General features: G+C 43.9%; 1 protein-coding gene across 1 annotated transcript; it reads left to right on the top strand.

The window, feature by feature from the left end:
* Positions 1 to 8,650: 8,650 nt before the first annotated feature.
* On the top strand, positions 8,651 to 17,946 carry ifngr1a (interferon gamma receptor 1a). Its single transcript, NM_001360919.1, is given in 7 exon segments — positions 8,651 to 9,010; positions 11,484 to 11,601; positions 13,661 to 13,836; positions 15,569 to 15,720; positions 15,915 to 16,074; positions 16,278 to 16,420; positions 16,672 to 17,946. Coding segments are annotated over 7 exon segments (1,239 nt in total). The 5' UTR covers positions 8,651 to 8,943; the 3' UTR covers positions 17,095 to 17,946.
* The last annotated feature ends 474 nt before the right edge of the window (positions 17,947 to 18,420 follow it).

Raw genomic sequence — 18,420 nt, 5'->3', positions numbered from 1 at the left:
AGAAAATATAACATGTGTAAATACCTGTTGTTAAACAGGAAACAGCACGTTAGTTGTGCAGGGCTTGATGATGTTGATGGCAATCGATGGTAAAATCTGTAGCATGAAAACCACTGCGTTAGCAGTGGGCTTATGTGACCAGCTGTCACGTCCTGACTATAGAGAGCGCTTGTTTCTCTATGGTGTAGTTGTCCGTGCTGTCTCTGTATCTAAGATAATTGTGTAGTTTGAGTTTGAGTATTATCGAGGTGTGCTAGCCAGCCGCGACGCGGCGCCAGACTTACTCAACACACCTAGTCATCATTAACCCACTGCCAGCTAGCCATCCGTTACCGACTAGCAGCGCTGTAGTTACTAATACTAAACAACGGAACGATTAGACTAGTGCAGTGTTACCTAGCTAGCTACCTAGTTGTCTTTGTCATAACTTGATAATTGTTAATTGATAATTGTTAGCTAGCCAGCCATCGAGGTTAGCTAGCCAGCTATTTCCGTCCCCCGCGACGCCATTTTTCCTAACCTAGCCAACTATTACCGACGAGCAGCATTGTTGAAACTAAATACACTACAAGGAACGTCTTGATTAGTGTTATGTTAGCTAGCTAGCTACAAAGTTGCTTTGTATCATGACAAGGTGTAGTACTGAAACTACCGAGGTTACCTAGCCAGCTACACGTTCAAAGTCAACAACGCAGCCACTGCTAGCTAGCCTACTCCACCAGCCAGCAGTACTGTATCATCTTAGTCAATAACATTTTTGCAACGTAAGCTTAACTTCCTGAACATTCGAGACGTGTAGTCCACTTGTCACTCCAATCTCATTTGCATTAGCGTAGCCTCTTCTGTAGCTTGTCTACTATGTGTCTGCCTATCCCTGTTCTCTCTCCTCTGCACAGGCCATACAAACGCTCCACACCGCGTGGCCGCTGCCACTCTAACCTGGTGGTCCCAGCGCGCACGACCCATGTGGAGTTCCAGGTCTCCGGCAGCCTCTGGAACTGCCGGTCTGCGGCCAACAAGGCTGAGTTCATCTCAGCCTATGCTACCCTCCAGTCCCTAGACTTCCTGGCGCTGACGGAAACATGGATCACCACAGATAACACTGCTACTCCTACTGCTCTCTCCTCGTCTGACTACGTGTTCTCGCATACCCCTAGAGCATCGAGCCAGCGGGGTGGTGGCACTGGAATCCTCATCTCTCCCAAGTGGACATTCTCTCTTTCTCCCCTGACCCATCTGTCTATCTCCTCATTTGAATTCCATGCTGTCACAGTTACCAGCCCTTTCAAGCTTAACATCCTTATCATTTATCGCCCTCCAGGTTCCCTTGGAGAGTTCATCAATGAGCTTGACGCCTTGATAAGTTCCTTTCCTGAGGATGGCTCACCTCTCACAGTTCTGGGTGACTTTAACCTCCCCACGTCTACCTTCGACTCATTCCTCTCTGCCTCCTTCTTTCCACTCCTCTCCTCTTTCGACCTCACCCTCTCACCTTCCCCCCCTACTCACAAGGCAGGCAATACGCTTGACCTCATCTTTACTAGATGCTGTTCTTCCACTAATCTCATTGCAACTCCCCTCCAAGTCTCCGACCACTACCTTGTATCCTTTTCCCTCTCGCTCTCATCCAACACTTCTCACTCTCCCCCTACTCGGATGGTATTGCGCCGTCCCAACCTTCGCTCTCTCTCTCCCGCTACTCTCTCCTCTTCCATCCTATCATCTCTTCCCTCTGCTCAAACCTTCTCCAACCTATCTCCTGATTCTGCCTCCTCAACCCTCCTCTCCTCCCTCTCTGCATCCTTTGATCTCCTCTGTCCCCTATCCTCCAGGCCGGCTCGGTCCTCCCCTCCTGCTCCGTGGCTCGACGACTCACTGCGAGCTCACAGAACAGGGCTCCGGGCAGCCGAGCGGAAATGGAGGAAAACTCGCCTCCCTGCGGACCTGGCATCCTTTCACTCCCTCCTCTCTACATTTTCCTCTTCTGTCTCTGCTGCTAAAGCCACTTTCTACCACTCTAAACTCCAAGCATCTGCCTCTAACCCTAGGGAAGCTCTTTGCTACCTTCTCCTCCCTCCTGAATCCTCCTCCCCTCCCCCCCTCCTCCCTCTCTGCGGATGACTTCGTCAACCATTTTGAAAAGAAGGTTGACGACATCCGATCCTCGTTTGCTAAGTCAAACGACACTGCTGGTCCTGCTCACACTGCCCTACCCTGTGCTTTGACCTCTTTCTCCCCTCTCTCTCCAGATGAAATCTCGCGTCTTGTGACGGCCGGCCGCCCAACAACCTGCCCACTTGACCCTATCCCCTCCTCTCTTCTCCAGACCATTTCCGGAGACCTTCTCCCCTACCTCACCTCGCTCATCAACGCATCCTTGACCGCTGGCTACGTCCCTTCCGTCTTCAAGAGAGCGAGAGTTGCACCCCTTCTGAAAAAACCTACACTCGACCCCTCCGATGTCAACAACTACAGGCCAGTATCCCTTCTTTCCTTTCTCTCCAAAACTCTTGAACGCGCCGTGCTTGGCCAGCTCTCTTGCTATCTCTCTCAGAATGACCTTCTTGATCCTAATCAGTCAGGTTTCAAGACTGGGCATTCAACTGAGACTGCTCTTCTCTGTGTCACGGAGGCTCTCCGCACTGCTAAAGCTAACTCTCTCTCCTCTGCTCTCATCCTTCTAGACCTATCTGCTGCCTTTGATACCGTGAACCATCAGATCCTCCTCTCCACCCTCTCCGAGCTGGGCATCTCTGGCACCGCGCACGCTTGGATTGCGTCCTACCTGACAGGTCGCTCCTACCAGGTGGCGTGGCGAGAATCTGTCTCCGCACCACGTGCTCTCACCACTGGTGTCCCCCAGGGCTCTGTTCTTGGCCCACTCCTATTCTCGCTATACACCAAGTCACTTGGCTCTGTCATATCCTCACATGGTCTCTCATATCATTGCTATGCAGATGACACACAATTAATCTTCTCCTTTCCCCCTTCTGACAACCAGGTGGCGAATCGCATCTCTGCATGTCTGGCAGACATATCAGTGTGGATGACGGATCACCACCTCAAGCTGAACCTCGGCAAGACGGAGCTGCTCTTCCTCCCGGGGAAGGACTGCCCGTTCCATGATCTCGCCATCACGGTTGACAACTCCCTTGTGTCCTCCTCCCAGAGTGCTAAGAGCCTTGGCGTGACCCTGGACAACACCCTGTCGTTTCTCCACCAACATCAAGGCGGTGACCCGATCCTGTAGGTTCATGCTCTACAACATTCGCAGAGTACGACCCTGCCTCACACAGGAAGCGGCGCAGGTCCTAATCCAGGCACTTGTCATCTCCCGTCTGGATTACTGCAACTCGCTGTTGGCTGGGCTCCCTGCCTGTGCCATTAAACCCCTACAACTCATCCAGAACGCCGCAGCCCGTCTGGTGTTCAACCTTCCCAAGTTCTCTCACGTCACCCCGCTCCTCCGCTCTCTCCACTGGCTTCCAGTCGAAGCTCGCATCCGCTACAAGACCATGGTGCTTGCCTACGGAGCTGTGAGGGGAACGGCACCTCCGTACCTTCAGGCTCTGATCAGGCCCTACACCCAAACAAGGGCACTCCGTTCATCCACCTCTGGCCTGCTCGCCTCCCTACCTCTGAGGAAGCACAGTTCCCGCTCAGCCCAGTCAAAACTGTTCGCTGCTCTGGCACCCCAATGGTGGAACAAGCTCCCTCACGACGCCAGGACAGCGGAGTCAATCACCACCTTCCGGAGACACCTGAAACCCCACCTCTTCATGGAATACCTGGGATAGGATAAGGTAATCCTTCTAACCCCCCCCCCTTAAAGATTTAGATGCACTATTGTAAAGTGGTTGTTCCACTGGATATTATAGGTGAATGCACCAATTTGTAAGTCGCTCTGGATAAGAGCGTCTGCTAAATGACTAAAATGTAAATGTAAATGTAGTAGGTCAGGGCGTGACGAGGGGGTGTTCTAGTTTAAAATTTCTATGTTGGTGTTTTGGTTTGGTTCCCAATTAGAGGCAGCTGGTAATCGTTGCCTCTAATTGGGGATCATATTTAAGTAGCTATTTTTCCCACCTGTGTTTGTGGGATATTGTTTTGTGTTTGTGCATGTGCACCACGTAGTCATGTTTCATTGTTCGTTTATTGATTTATTTGCTTTTGCTTAAAGTTTCACTTTGTAATAAATATGTGGAACTCAACATCCGCTGCGCCTTGGTCCCGTTCTTACGACAACCGTGACACCAGCATGCTAGCTAACACACTTATATACAGCAATCATATACCAAAGCACATCCCAGAAAGCCCCTCAATCCCTAACAGGTACCATATACCCACACATGTATAAATCAGCAATGTACAGCAAACTTATACACATTATAAAACAGTATTCAGAACGTGACCTACCCCTTGCATCACCTTTTCATACTGGGGAGACCTGACGTTCGCGATCTCCCCCTATCTGCAAGCGGGGCCAATCACAACACACCTTATTGTCATCAGAATTGAACCAACCAATAAGAATGCTTGAACATTAAATACACATTTCTTTAGATTCAAGTGGAAACATAACCAACCCTGTAACACAAGCTTCCTGCCATCCAGGACATCTATACCAGGCGGTCTCAGAGGAAGGCCCAAAAAATTGCCAAGGACTCCAGCCACCCTAGTCATAGACTGTTCTCTCTGGTACCGCACGGCAAGCGGTACCGGAGCGCCAAGTCTAGGTAAAAAAGGCTTCTTAACAGCTTCTACTCCCAAGCCATAAGACTCTTGAACAGTTAATAAAATGGCTACCCGGACTATTTGCATTGTCCCCACCCCACCCCCCATTTTTACACTGCTGCTATTCTCTGTTTATTATCCATGCATAGTCACTTTACCTCTACTTACATGTACATATTACCTGAATTACCTCGACTAACCGGTGCCTCTGCACATTGACTCTGTACCGGAACCCCCTGTTATTTTATTGTTGCTCCTTAATTATTTTTTATTTCTAATTTATTTTATTTTTCGGAACTGCATTGTTGGTTAAGGGCTTGTAAGTAAGCATTACACTGTAAGGTCTACTCACCTGTGGTATTCGACGCATGTGACAAATAAAATTTGATTTTGATTTGATGCACACACACCCTTGATAGGAACCTAAAATCGTGACTCAAACAGTTTGTTTGCTCTTTGGTTTCAGGCGTAGGACAGACAGAGCTAAAGAGGTCACACTGACAGATAAGAGATTGAGGTTGTGACGGAGTACCAAATATCCCACAGACCGCAGCCAAACAGGACATGTCCAGCTGTCAAGTGATGCATTAGAACAGTGGGACAGAGAATAAGGTCAGGATTTAAGACAAGGAAACACAACGTTTACAGGAATGAATCCCTTATAAAGCGTATAAATGGTGTTTAAAGCTGACATGTTATTTAGGTTGGACACCATCAGCTGTCAACCGTCAACTAGCTTCATCAAGAAATGTATTGGATGAAACATTTGGCATGGAAATGTAGGTCCCTGTGTATTGTCTGTGTGGCCTCAATATGTGTGATTTTTTTTCTGTTTTTTTACTGTGTCATCAGAGAACACAATGTGATAACATTCAATTCAAGTTTCGACAATAATCATATCTCTTTCATAAAAGCATTTACTTCCAAACGTTGTCAACCTGTTGCTGTCTCTACTGCTCTGTGTGTAAAACCATTTACACACAGAATGTCTTGTCAAACAGAGCCATGTCACTATTTGCCAGTGAAATGCTTCAACTAGTTATATAAAAGCATTTGAGATGACAGATAAACAAAGTATTAACGCCATTGTAATTTATGCTTTGTTTGACAAGGTGAAGGAAAAAGGAAACCGCACACTGCTCTTTCAAAAGCTCCGACGAAGGCAGTGAGGCCGATACGTAAAGCTTATTAAAGAGCAGTGATACTATCAAGAGCAGTGTGCGGTTTCCTTTTTCCTTCATATTGTTCAACTGTTAACATGCACCTGCAAAAAGATTGCTCAGATGTGCGAGTGCCTTTTGAATTTTGAATGAATGCTTTGTTTGACCAAAAGCCCCTTGCGTTCATCTTCACTTGCTCAGAGATGTTCTTAACTGTAAAACCAAAGACCCACATGTTTGAGACATTACGCAACACTTTTTACTGGAGATTTGCTTGCGGTGCCCTTAATTCTAGAATCATGTATTTATTTTTTCCCCCATCAGCCTTTTGATGCTAAATTGTGTGTTGTCTGTCTATGTCTGAGGCTGAGTGTCCTCTTCATGGAAAAGAGGGGCTCTTACAAACAGAGCAATCTTCCTCAGCTTTTCTGCCCCCTTATTTAACCCAGAGACTGAAAATTACAGTTTGGATTATATTGGGAATGATTTAAACAGGGGATTTCAGTGTGCCTGAAAACTCTTATTTTGCAGTCCTGCTCTCCATGGATTTATCTCCATACTCTAAAGCTGTGCAGCAGAAACTGAGATAATTATATCCCTTTCTCTTAATTAAAGATGGCCGCCCACTGTTCAGCTATTCAGTTATTCTCTGCATCCATCTCCATCCACTCTCCCTGTGTCCAGATTGAGCCATGTATGATGTCCGCTGACTGCAGTGGGTCCAGCTGTCAGGCCCAACATCTGTCTCCAATCGGTCTGTAGATGTCAAACAGGAGGGAGATTGGGATTTGTCCGAGCCAAGGGGGATTTGGGAGGCGTGTGGGGGACTGTAATTACAGCTCACGTGGCGTCCAGAGTGGGCCGATCAGTCTGTCTAGTGCACAACTTGGGCCCTGGTCAAAAGTAATGCACAATATAGGGAATAGGGTGCCATTAAAGTCTGCCTGGTGCAGTGGTTCCCCTGCAATAAAGAGAAAATAGAGCATAGGGGGAGGCATAGTTCAGACATATGAACCCATTCTAAGGTGATCCTGGCATCCTAGTGAACACTACAGCTGGATTATAGGCCAATGTGATAGAATATCTTTCACGTCATGGGCTTGGTGTGACCGACTGGGTCACACCAAGGCATTAATGACAGTTTCACGTCTCAGGCAAGGTTATTCATTAATGTGAGCGTGACTACCTGAACGACAGGGTAGGTGGAAAGGAGTGGAAGGACAGGTGATAAAAGAAGCAGACTTGTATGGATTTATATGTGATAATAAACTAGCATTTCCAACATGGCTGAAAATCCCACAGGGCATGTAAAAGCCCAGTCATTTCGTAACATAGTATGTACTGTAAATCATCATCATAGGCTACATAACACGCAATCAGGTACACGTGTGCCAAAGCGCTTATGGAAAGCACATTAAACTGTGTGGATTTGGATACACTCTACACACAGACCCAAGTGTTATCGAGAACAATTCCCAAGACTCCATATACAGAGAGAATGTTGTTATTTTTCACTCAGCTCTTTTTATCTATGTCTGCTTCTGTAAAAGACTGCAGCTGTAATCCCATAAGAGCCTTCGTTTTTGGTTGTCATAAAGTCCCACGGTGTTGATGGTGCACTACTAAACATGCTTTGTCATAGCTTTGCCATGAAAACACCCACAGTACCTTGACGTCCAGTGTAAAATCCTAACACAGATTTAACTGAAAGAAATGACACAATTGTTATCAACAAGATGCATTTTTACATTTTAGCAGACGCTCTTATCCAGAGCGACTTACAGTAGTGAATGCATACATTTCATACATTTTTCTTTTTTTTTCTTCTCCGTACTGGTCCCCCGTGGGAATCGAACCCACAACCCTGGCGTTGCAAACACCATGCTCTACCAACTGAGCCACACGGGACGCATTATAAAGGATCACTGAGTATTGCTGTACATTTAAATTCAACCTATTTTGCATGTCATGCTTGTTCCTGTGCAAAGTGTGCCAACTAGGAACTATATATTAAAACAGTCACTACAAGGACCTAAAAAGGGGCTACACCTCAAAAGGCCCAACATGAACACAGGCTGTGATTTTGGCCAGTTTACTACAGTTCTAGTTAAAGTCAGCATTACGTAATAAATACAGGAACTTAAAACAATAAATATACCCCCAGGAGAGCAGGGTTCAGCAATACAAATACAATCTCACTGATGGACCATGTCAACTCCCTTTTATATTGAAGGAGAAAATAAATACATGAGCATCACTGTTAGCTGTAAATCCTTGCATGAATGTATCTTCCATCTCAACCAGAAATCCAGCTGTATATAATTTTCCTTGATAGACAAAGGCCTAAAAAGTATATGTAGTTCTTATAGGACCATGTGGCACAATATCATCTGTCATCACTGTTGCCTGTACAACAATCCTAACATTGTCAAAAGTTTTCCAAGGTGGGCATTTGATATCACTTTCACAAGGGTGCAATGAACAACATTGATTGTGAATTCCTTGTGTTAATTCTTTGTTGTTATGTAAAGTTTAGCACAAATCAGCAGTAGGAGGTGGCATTGATCAAGGTAGGCTACTGACATGTTTTTATCTTTCCTTTGATGTCCTGCAACTGGAGAGAGATTGGGTTCAGGTCAAGGTGTGAACTCCGCGTTTTTCCCCGCATGTTTGCGGTACTCAACTCAGATTGACGGGATATATAGTCCATTTTAGGATATATTTAGTTTAGTAGTAATAATTGCTAGGATTTCCCATAGCGTAAGCATATATTATACAGAAGTCTTTAGAATGAAATGAGGAAACGGGGGTGTGTCTATTCGAAGAAACTGTAAAGAAATACTCCTCCGTGTCATTTACTGCCAGAGCAACTGTGTCTGTTACGTCAACGACCGATACTATTCTGATAAGACATTTTACCTTTGCGGTTATGTCTTATAATTTAGGTTAAAGTTAGATTGCTGTTTTTTAATTTTGTTTTATCTAAGAATAAGTCTATCTAATTGTTATTTCGGTTTCCTAAATTTCGTGGATTTGTATTTGAAACGGCATGATGTTGGCTTTTTGTGGTTCATTGATATTCCTAATGGTTTTGGTCACAGCGGCTTCCGCACTGGGTAAGTTGGTTAACCTGAACTTTGAAAACTACATTGCTTTGATTGAAGAACAATGTGGGTTATTATTATTGTGATTACAAATAAGAAGGGATGACTTGCGGCAATAGGCTTAGCTATGTAATAATACTGTAATAACAATTTTGTCTGTAGGTTATCTTAAGTCATGGTGTTTTGCCCACTTGTAGTAATCATCTTTTGTCAATATCCTAACCGCCAACTGTCCCTAGATGATGTTATAAAAATACAAATGGGCAGTAATTCTGAGTAGTCTGCATGTGTTTGAACCTGCTCTTAGAATAAACGGACTCTACAGTCGACTCCTCATTATGTCTCACCCGCTCCTCAACTCTAACTCTAAACCACAGGTTGTCAAATTAGTCTTGTATTTCATTCTAACATACAGTAGGTAGGCAACAATGTGCTTAGGACATAGCTGTTAGGCATAAATACATGTACTTTGGTCTTACATTAGCTTACCTAAACTATAATAAAACGTTAATATCAGATTCCGTGGTACCGTAATAAACCAAAGGTGGTTTAACACGGGTGTGGTAAATCCCTGGACTGGTTATCTCCTTGGGTGCTTGCTTAGATTGCAGAGCTTTCTGTTCTTTTCAAGTCGGCTCACCAAACAATCAGTACTTTACTGTGATAAGCATGAGCAGGGCAATGCTTAGGTGCTTTCTGTAATTCACTGTGGGTAAGGCAGTGTTGCAAAATGGGTGTAATAGTTTATGAGAAGGAACTTTGAAGGAATGCAGACGGGCAACAATGTAGCCCAACTCACCTGGACAAAGTAACTCTTATTTGCTTCCTCATTGCTGCCAATATTTACCTGCCATTTTCAAGGAGGGCAAAAGCCGCGTGTGTAATACATTATAAGTCAATGGAGATCTCTGGTTGAGAGGAGAGTTGTGATGTGTCGTTTGGTTGACCATATAGTTGTCTAACAGGAATTGCCCAGGGTGCTGAGATGAGGAAGTTAGTGTTGCTCAATAACACTTTGATTAACAAATTATTTCATTTGATTTAGTATGTTCAGAGGGGTGGTTGTTTAGCAACGAAACCGGCGCTTGCACAACTACGGGGCAAAACAGACAGGGTTGGCTTGGATTATTGACAACATAAACTATATACATCCTTCATATGTTTATTTAAAACAAACAAAATCATATCAAAGCACGGCTCCGGGGCGCGCATCATTTTCGTGATGCGATTGATTGGGGCAGAAATCCGTGTGTTATTGTGATTCTGGATAGCCAGATAGTTAGCAACAATTACAAGAAGCACATTTTTTTTTATGTAAATAATAAAAAAAATGACAAGAAGCTGCCATGTGGGGAATCGTAGGTGGCTCGTTTCAGCTAGTTTGATCTTGTTATTGATACCATCCCTTAGAAAAAAAGATTGCAGTTCTGAAACTGCAGGAAAAGTTCAGTAACTGCAGTCAACTGTGGTATTTTGGACCCAGTAATTGCAGAATAATTGCAGTGCACTGCAGTTAAACTGCAGTTATACTGCACTGTATCTGCAGTTACACTGCAAAATTACAGCAGTAAAAAAAAACGGTGTTATTTTGGAAGTAATATTTGCAGCATACTGCATTTATACTGCACTCTAACTGCAATTATAAACTGGGTGGTTCGAGCCCTGAATACTGATTGGCTGACAGCCGTGGTATATCAGACCGCATACCACAGGTATTACAAAACATGTATTTTTACTGCTCTAATTATGTTGGTAACCAGTTTATAATAGCAATAAGGTACCTCAGGTGTTTGTGATGTATGGCCAATATACCACGGCTAAGGGCTGTTCTTATGCACAATGGAGTTCCTGGACACAGCCCTTAGCCGTGGTATATTGGCCATATACCACATCTCCTCCAAGCTTTATTACTTAATTATACCACAGTGTACTGCAGTGCAGCGCACTCTGACTGCAATCTTTTTTCTTAGGGGATGTTTTGACTGATGTCATGCCTATGCTAAAATTTGCTAGCTAGCTAACCAACAACTGTAATGATGTATTTGAGAGACAAGTGCTCATTGTGCAAATGTATTTATATTTTCAAAAAGAAAAATAATGATTTGTTCTGGAGTCTAGATGACACCTTATTGAGCTCATCCATGGGGGTGGTTACAGAGGAAACGGGTTGCATCATCCCAGGGGCATCAACAAGCAGATATTGCATACATTCAATCTTCAAAGTTTAGATCACATATTGTTTTGAAATGACACCTATGATTGAATACATCACTTTGTCAAGACAGGTGGAACTGTTTAGCCTTTGCTCCAAAGCTGTTGCCATGAACAACCAGTCCAGTCAATGTACTCTGGTGAAGGTTCCCTTGGTACTAGCCCGCATGAGCAACATTTCAAGATGTAACACTGAGACTACCTGCATGACAGGTTCTTCACCTTGCCTTCATAAGCCTAGTAACTAAATGGAATGTCTTGTTTTCCTGGACAGTTCCGCCTCCAGAAAATGTGACAGTGAACTGCAACAACTTACAGACAACTGTTGATTGGGACCACAGTGAACGGCTTCGTCAACCTCTCTTCAAATTGAAAATAACTGGTGATCACAGGTGAGCTTTGCTGGTATTCTAATGAGTAGTAGCTACTACAGGCTACTGCTGACTCGGTTTTGGATGACTCTTCATAATGGCTTACATATGACATGTACACCATGGTAGGAGGCTGATGGGAGGAACTATAGGAAGATCGGCGGTTTGTAATGGCTTGAATGGAATAAATGCAATGTTACCAAACACACATAAAGAACATGTTTGACTCCGTTCCAGCCATTATGATGAGCCTGTCCTCCTATAGCTCCTCCCAATAACTTCCTCTGATATACACTATGAAAGAACAATGAGGGACAGTGTCCCGGACACAGATGTAACCTAGTCATGAACTAAGCATGTTACAATGGAGATTCAAGAAACCGGCCCTGAATGTTTATTCATTTGTAATATCATGCTTTAATTGTTGATGAAATATGAGTTTGTCTAACTATACTGAAAAAATATAAATGCAACATGTAAAGTGTTGGTCCCATGTTTCATGAGTTGATATGAAATATCCCAGAAATGTTGCATACGCACTAAAGAAAGCTTATTTCTCTAAAATGTTGTGCAGAAATATGTTAACGTCACTGTTAGTGAGCATATCTCCTTTGCCAAGAAAATCCATCCACCTGACAGTTGTGGCATATCAAGAAGGTGATTGAACAGGATGATCATTACACAGGTGCACCTTGTGCTGGGGACAATAAAAGGCCACTCTAGAATGTGCAGTTTTGTCAGACAACACAATGCCACAGATGTCTCAAGTTCTGAAGGAGCATGCAATTAGAATGCTGACTGCAGGAATGTCCACCAGAGCTGTTGCCAGAGAATTTAATGTTCATCTCTCTACCATAAGCCGCCTCCGACATAGTTTTAGAGAATTTGGCAGTACTTCCAACCGGCCTCACAATCGCAGGCCACGTGTAACCACGCCAGCCCAGGACCTCCACATCCGGCTTCTTCACCTGCGGGATCGTCTGAGACCAGCCACCTGGACAGCTGATGAAACAGTGGGTTTGCACAGCTGAAGAATTTCTGCACAAATTGTCAGAAAACGTCTCAAGGAAGATCATCTGCATGCTCGTCGTCCTCACCAGGGTCTTGACCTGACTGCAGTTCGACGTCGTAACCGACTTCAGTGGGCAAATGCTCCCCGTCGATGGCCACTGGCACACTAGAGAAGTGTGCTCTTCACGGATGAATTCCAGTTTCAACTGTACTAGGCAGATGGCAGACAGCATGTATTGCGTCGAGTGGGCATGCGGTTTGCTGATGTCAACGTTGTGAACAGAGTGCCCAATGGTGACGGTGGGGTTATGGTATGGGCAGTCATAAGCTACGGACAACGAACACAATTGGATACTGTTACAAGATCCTGAGGCCCATTGTCGTGCCATTGATCCCCCGCCATCAACTCATGTTTCAGCATGATAATGCAAAGGCCCCATGTCACAAGGATCTGTACACAATTCCTGGAGGCTGAAAATGTCCCAGTTCTTCCATGGCCTGCATACTCACCAGGAATATCACCCATTGAGCATTTTTTGGGTGTTCTGTATCGACGTGTATGACAGCATGTTCCAGTTCCTGCCAAAATCCAGCAACTTCGCACAGCCATTGAAGAGGAGTGGGACAACATTCCTCAGGCCACAATCAACAGCCTGATCAACTCTATACAAAGGAGATGTGTCGAACTGCATGAGGCAAATGGTGGTCACACCAGATACTGACTGGTTTTCTGATCTACGCCCCTACTTTTTTTTAAAGTATCTGTGAGCATATCTGTATTCCCAGTCATGTGAAATCTATAGATTAGGGCCTAAAGAATATATTATATGAACTGTAACACAGTAAAATCTTTGAAATTGTTGCATGTTGCGTTTATATTTTTGTTCAGTGTATATCATTTGATTGAAAAGAATAGCATGCGTATGTTATGGGCATCAGAAACCTCCTAACAGATCTATCTGCTTATTCAGCTATTACACATGATCTATTAACCGTTTCTAACTCTGTTTGTTGGTTGAGTGCCGTCATTCTGTTAAATGTATCTAATGCCCCCTGTTTTTTGTATTAGTTCGTGGGAGAATTCCACTAAACAGCATCATTATGACCTCTCCCCGTTGATGTGGAATGCTAAAGAACTGGATCGTTACTTTGTGAAGATAACGGCCATTGATGAAACGGAGGAATCAGCATCTCAGAAGTCCTCGATATTCACATTTAATAGATACCTTACAGCTGACATCCACTGTAAGTACAATGTTTTCAAAAGTGGGTTTTCAAAGTGGGCATTGAAAACATACCAATATTTTTCCTCATTGTATAGAAACATGATTTCTTTGTGTGGCATAAAAATGACATCCATCCAAGCAACAGAGAGGTACAGTACCAGTCAAAAGCTTGGACACACCTACTCCTTCAATAGTGTGCAAAGCTGTCATCAAGGCAAAGGGTGGCTACTTTGAAGAATCTCATATATAAATATTTTGTTTTGTTGAACACTTTTTTGGTTACTACATGATTCCATATGTGTTATTTCATAGTTTTGATGTCTTCACTATTATTCTACAATGTAGAAAATAGTAAAAATAAAGAAAAACCCTTTAATGAGTAGGTGTGTCCAAACTTTTGACCGGCACTGTATATATGACAAAATTGAGGTAGTCCTCCTCCGGGTCAGTATATTGAGGTAGTCCTCCTCCAGGTCAGTATATTGAGGTAGTCCCTTTCCAGGTCAGTATATTGAGGGAGTCCTCCTCCAGTTCAGTATATTGAGGTAGTCCTCCTCCAGGTGAGTATATTGAGGGAGTCCTCCTCCAGGTGAGTATATTGAGGGAGTCCTCCTCCAGGTGAGTATATTGAGGTAGTCCTCCTCCAGGTGAGTATATTGAGGTAGTCCTCCTCCAGGTGAGTATATTGAGGTAGTCCTCCTCCAGGTGAGTATATTGAGGTAGTCCTCCTCCAGGTGAGTATATTGAGGTAGTTCCTTTCCAGGTCAGTATATTGAGGTAGTCCTCCTCCAGTTCAATATATTGAGGTAGTCCTCCTCCAGGTCAGTATATTGAGGTAGTCATCCTCCAGGTCAGTATATTGAGGTAGTCCTCCTCCAGGTCAGTATATTGAGGTAGTCCTCCTCCAGGTCAGTATATTGAGGTAGTCCTCTTCCAGGTCAGTATATTGAGGTAGTCCTCCTCCAGGTGAGTATATTGAGGTAGTCATCCTCCAGGTGAGTATATTGAGGTAGTCATCCTCCAGGTGAGTATATTGAGGGAGTCCTCCTCCAGGTGAGTATATTGAGGGAGCCCTCCTCCAGGTCAGTATATTGAGGTAGTCCTCTTCCAGGTCAGTATATTGAGGTAGTCCTCCTCCAGGTCAGTATATTGAGGTAGTCATCCTCCAGGTGAGTATATTGAGGTAGTCATCCTCCAGGTGAGTATATTGAGGGAGTCCTCCTCCAGGTGAGTATATTGAGGGAGCCCTCCTCCAGGTCAGTATATTGAGGGAGTCCTCCTCCAGGTCAGTATATTGAGGGAGTCCTCCTCCAGGTCAGTATATTGAGGGAGTCCTCCTCCAGGTCAATATATTGAGGGAGTCCTCCTCCAGGTCAGTATATTGAGGGAGTCCTCCTCCAGGTCAGTATATTGAGGGAGTCCTCCTCCAGGTCAGTATATTGAGGGAGTCCTCCTCCAGGTCAGTATATTGAGGTAGTCCTCCTCCAGGTCAGTATATTGAGGGAGTCCTCCTCCAGGTCAGTATATTGAGGGAGTCCTCCTCCAGGTCAGTATATTGAGGGAGTCCTCCTCCAGGTCAGTATATTGAGGGAGTCCTCCTCCAGGTGAGTATATTGAGGGAGTCCTCCTCCAGGTCAGTATTTGAGGGAGTCCTCCTTCAAGTCAGTATATTGAGGTAGTCCTCCTCCAGGTCAGTATATCGAGGGAGTCTAACTCTACTCTACTCTAATACCCTTTTCATTTTACCTCAGGCAAGTTGGATTTCCCTGCTGTATACGTGTCAATGAAGAATATGGCGGTCACAGTGCGCTTCGGCAACCCTTACCACCTGTACACAGAACTGAAAGAGTCTCGCATGGGTGACGATGACAAACGCTCCCTTTACCAAGTAACCTATGAAAATGTAAGTATGATGAAAATTGCCCTTAATTGGTTAGAATCTACAGTATACATGCAGAGGGTACACATGGGTTATATCCATTTAATTACTTTGCTCAGTGCATTAGTAATGATGACCTAACGTTGACATCTATGGATACTTAACGATGATGTTGACATTTAGGTTTTTTACTAATTGCATATTTCTTCTGTCTGCAGACTAATCACACATTTGAGTGCCAGATAGAAAACAAAGTCTGTGGTTATCACTTCACAATCCTGGAGAAGAAGGTGAAGTACTGTGTTAGTCTGGAGGGGGATGCAATGGGCCACAGAGTTATGTTCAACAGAAAAGGGCCCATCTGTGGCTATGAAGACAGTAAGTACACTACCTTTGTTGACATTACATTTTTTTTGTTATATCTGGTCCAAGTTTTTAATTCTGGCATTTTTGTTTTTATGAATTAGTATTTTTGATGAATTATTATAGTCAAAATGAATAGTGGCTATGGAAAGTTAACTTACAATGACATAGTATGCTAGTTAAGTGATTCTGTGCCTGATATGTTTATCTGTCTGCAGAAACAATTTCACTGGAATCATCTTTGCCCTGGCTTTTGGCATTGATCATCATTGGCATTGTGGCCTTTGTAGTCTTTGTGACAATACGGCTCTGCAAGAGAAGCATGCGGAGAAGAAACTTGTCCAATTTTCCAAAGACTTTGGTAAGCACATAATGTGTATGGTGGGTAATGTATGTATTATGTAGAATGATTAAAATATAGTGTATTTTATGAATACAGCAGTACTGTGTGTCGTAGACTATTTTCCCCTCTGGGACAAGTTCATCCTATCCGATGCTTTTGCTTGTTGCTAGAACAGTATATGTTATCGGTTTCTTTTCTGGTCCAAAACAGTAACCATACACCCTCTGAGCTGACTAATCTCAATTTGGCTATGTATTATTGTTTCACAGGCTTCAATCTTATCGAACCCACATGACAAGAATATAATGGACCTGCAATATGAGATCATAGCGCACATCAGTGGCATAGAACCAGTTACCACCACATCCCAGAGCCTGTTGGAAACTTCAGAAGAGGAACCGGTTGAGAGTCCGACCACTAGTGTTGGATTTTCGGCTAACCTCTATAGTTCTGGGCAGGTGGGGGAGGGCTTATCGGACAGCAGAAGCCAATTACGGACTGAGCTTCAGGTGACACAGCCACGCTCTGTGCTGCTGTGTGGAGATGACTCAGAGGAATCAGACTCAATGACATTGGAGGAGGAGGACATGGATTCCACAGCTTCTGGCTATGACAGACAACACATCCCTCAACCAGAGGTGGAGGTGGAGATGAGTGCAGGAGATGTAGTGTTGGGCTATGGCCCCACCTGAGCACCTCTGAACTCAAGCCTCTGTAAAAAAAAAAAAAAACACCTTTCACAGGATGGATTAAGAACAATGACATTTGACTTCACAGAACTGGTTTACCTAGGTACACTGATACACTGTCATGCCTTACTGATTTTCAATCATGTCCTCATTGGTGTAGCTCTACATTCAAAGACTCAATCATGGACACACTTACTGAGTTGTGGCTGCTTTGCGTGATGTATTGTCTCTACCTCCTTGCCCTTTGTGCTATTGTCTGTGCCCAATAATGTCTGTGTAATGTTTTTCTGCTGCCATGTTGTGTTGCTACCATGCTGTTTTCATGTGTTGTTGCTATGTTGTCGTCTTAGGTCTCTCTTTATGTAGCGTTGCGGTGTCTCTCTTGTCGTGATGTGAGTTTTGTCCTATATTTTTATTTTATTTTGTATTTTTAATCCCAGCCCCCGTCCCTGCAGGAGGCCTTTTGCCTTTTGGTAGGTCGTCATTGTAAATAAGAATTTGTTCTTAACTGACTTGCCTAGTTGAAGGTTAAATTTTTTAAAAATTAAGTAGCAAAATGTTTATGAATTTTTGTACATTTTCTTTTATTTAAACTTTTTTTAACAAGGCAAACCCTAACCTGGACGATGCTGGGCCAATTGTGCGCCACCCAAGGGGACTCCCAATCACATCCGGTTGTGATACAGCCTGGAATCTAGCACTGAGATGCAGTGCCATAGACCGCTGTGCCACTCGGGATGACTCAGAGAACAGTCAGTGACAAAGTGCTCAAAGCCTCCAAGATGGCAGGCCATACAGACACCTGTACCACCCTTTCCACCTGAGCCATTTAAGGACAATAGGGATCTCTGACAACACTGGCCAACCTGTCATACTGGATTTACGACCAGCTTTATTTACGTCAACCACTCATCCATGAAAATATGACCTTGCGGATCAACGGCACTAAAGATTTAGCACTGTAGGATACATTGTTTGCCCTTGGATACAATACACCAAATACTATGTATCCAAGCTAACCGACTAGACTGTGAGATGCAAGGCAAATATCACCCACGACATTGGCCATCCACTGAAGTTGCATATTTTCTTTCAATGTTTACCAAAGCTTCAGGCCAACTGCCATTAACCTGGTTAGATAATGATTGACACTTTGTATCATGTTATTTTCTGTATTATTTCTGTTTTTATGGTCCCTGGGAGATTTCTGTAAATCTATCGCCAGTCCAAATCTGTGAGCTGAACTAATCTTCAGTAAACTTTACTCAGGATGTAAAAATCTTTTGGGTGGTTGGGCATTGAAATATAACTGAATAACCAAATGAATGT

This window comes from Salmo salar, chromosome ssa02 (assembly GCF_905237065.1).
Source record: "Salmo salar chromosome ssa02, Ssal_v3.1, whole genome shotgun sequence".
Taxonomy (NCBI): domain Eukaryota; kingdom Metazoa; phylum Chordata; class Actinopteri; order Salmoniformes; family Salmonidae; genus Salmo; species Salmo salar.
The sequence above is the reverse complement of the archived record's forward strand: the minus strand, read 5'-3'. Positions and strand labels throughout refer to the sequence as shown.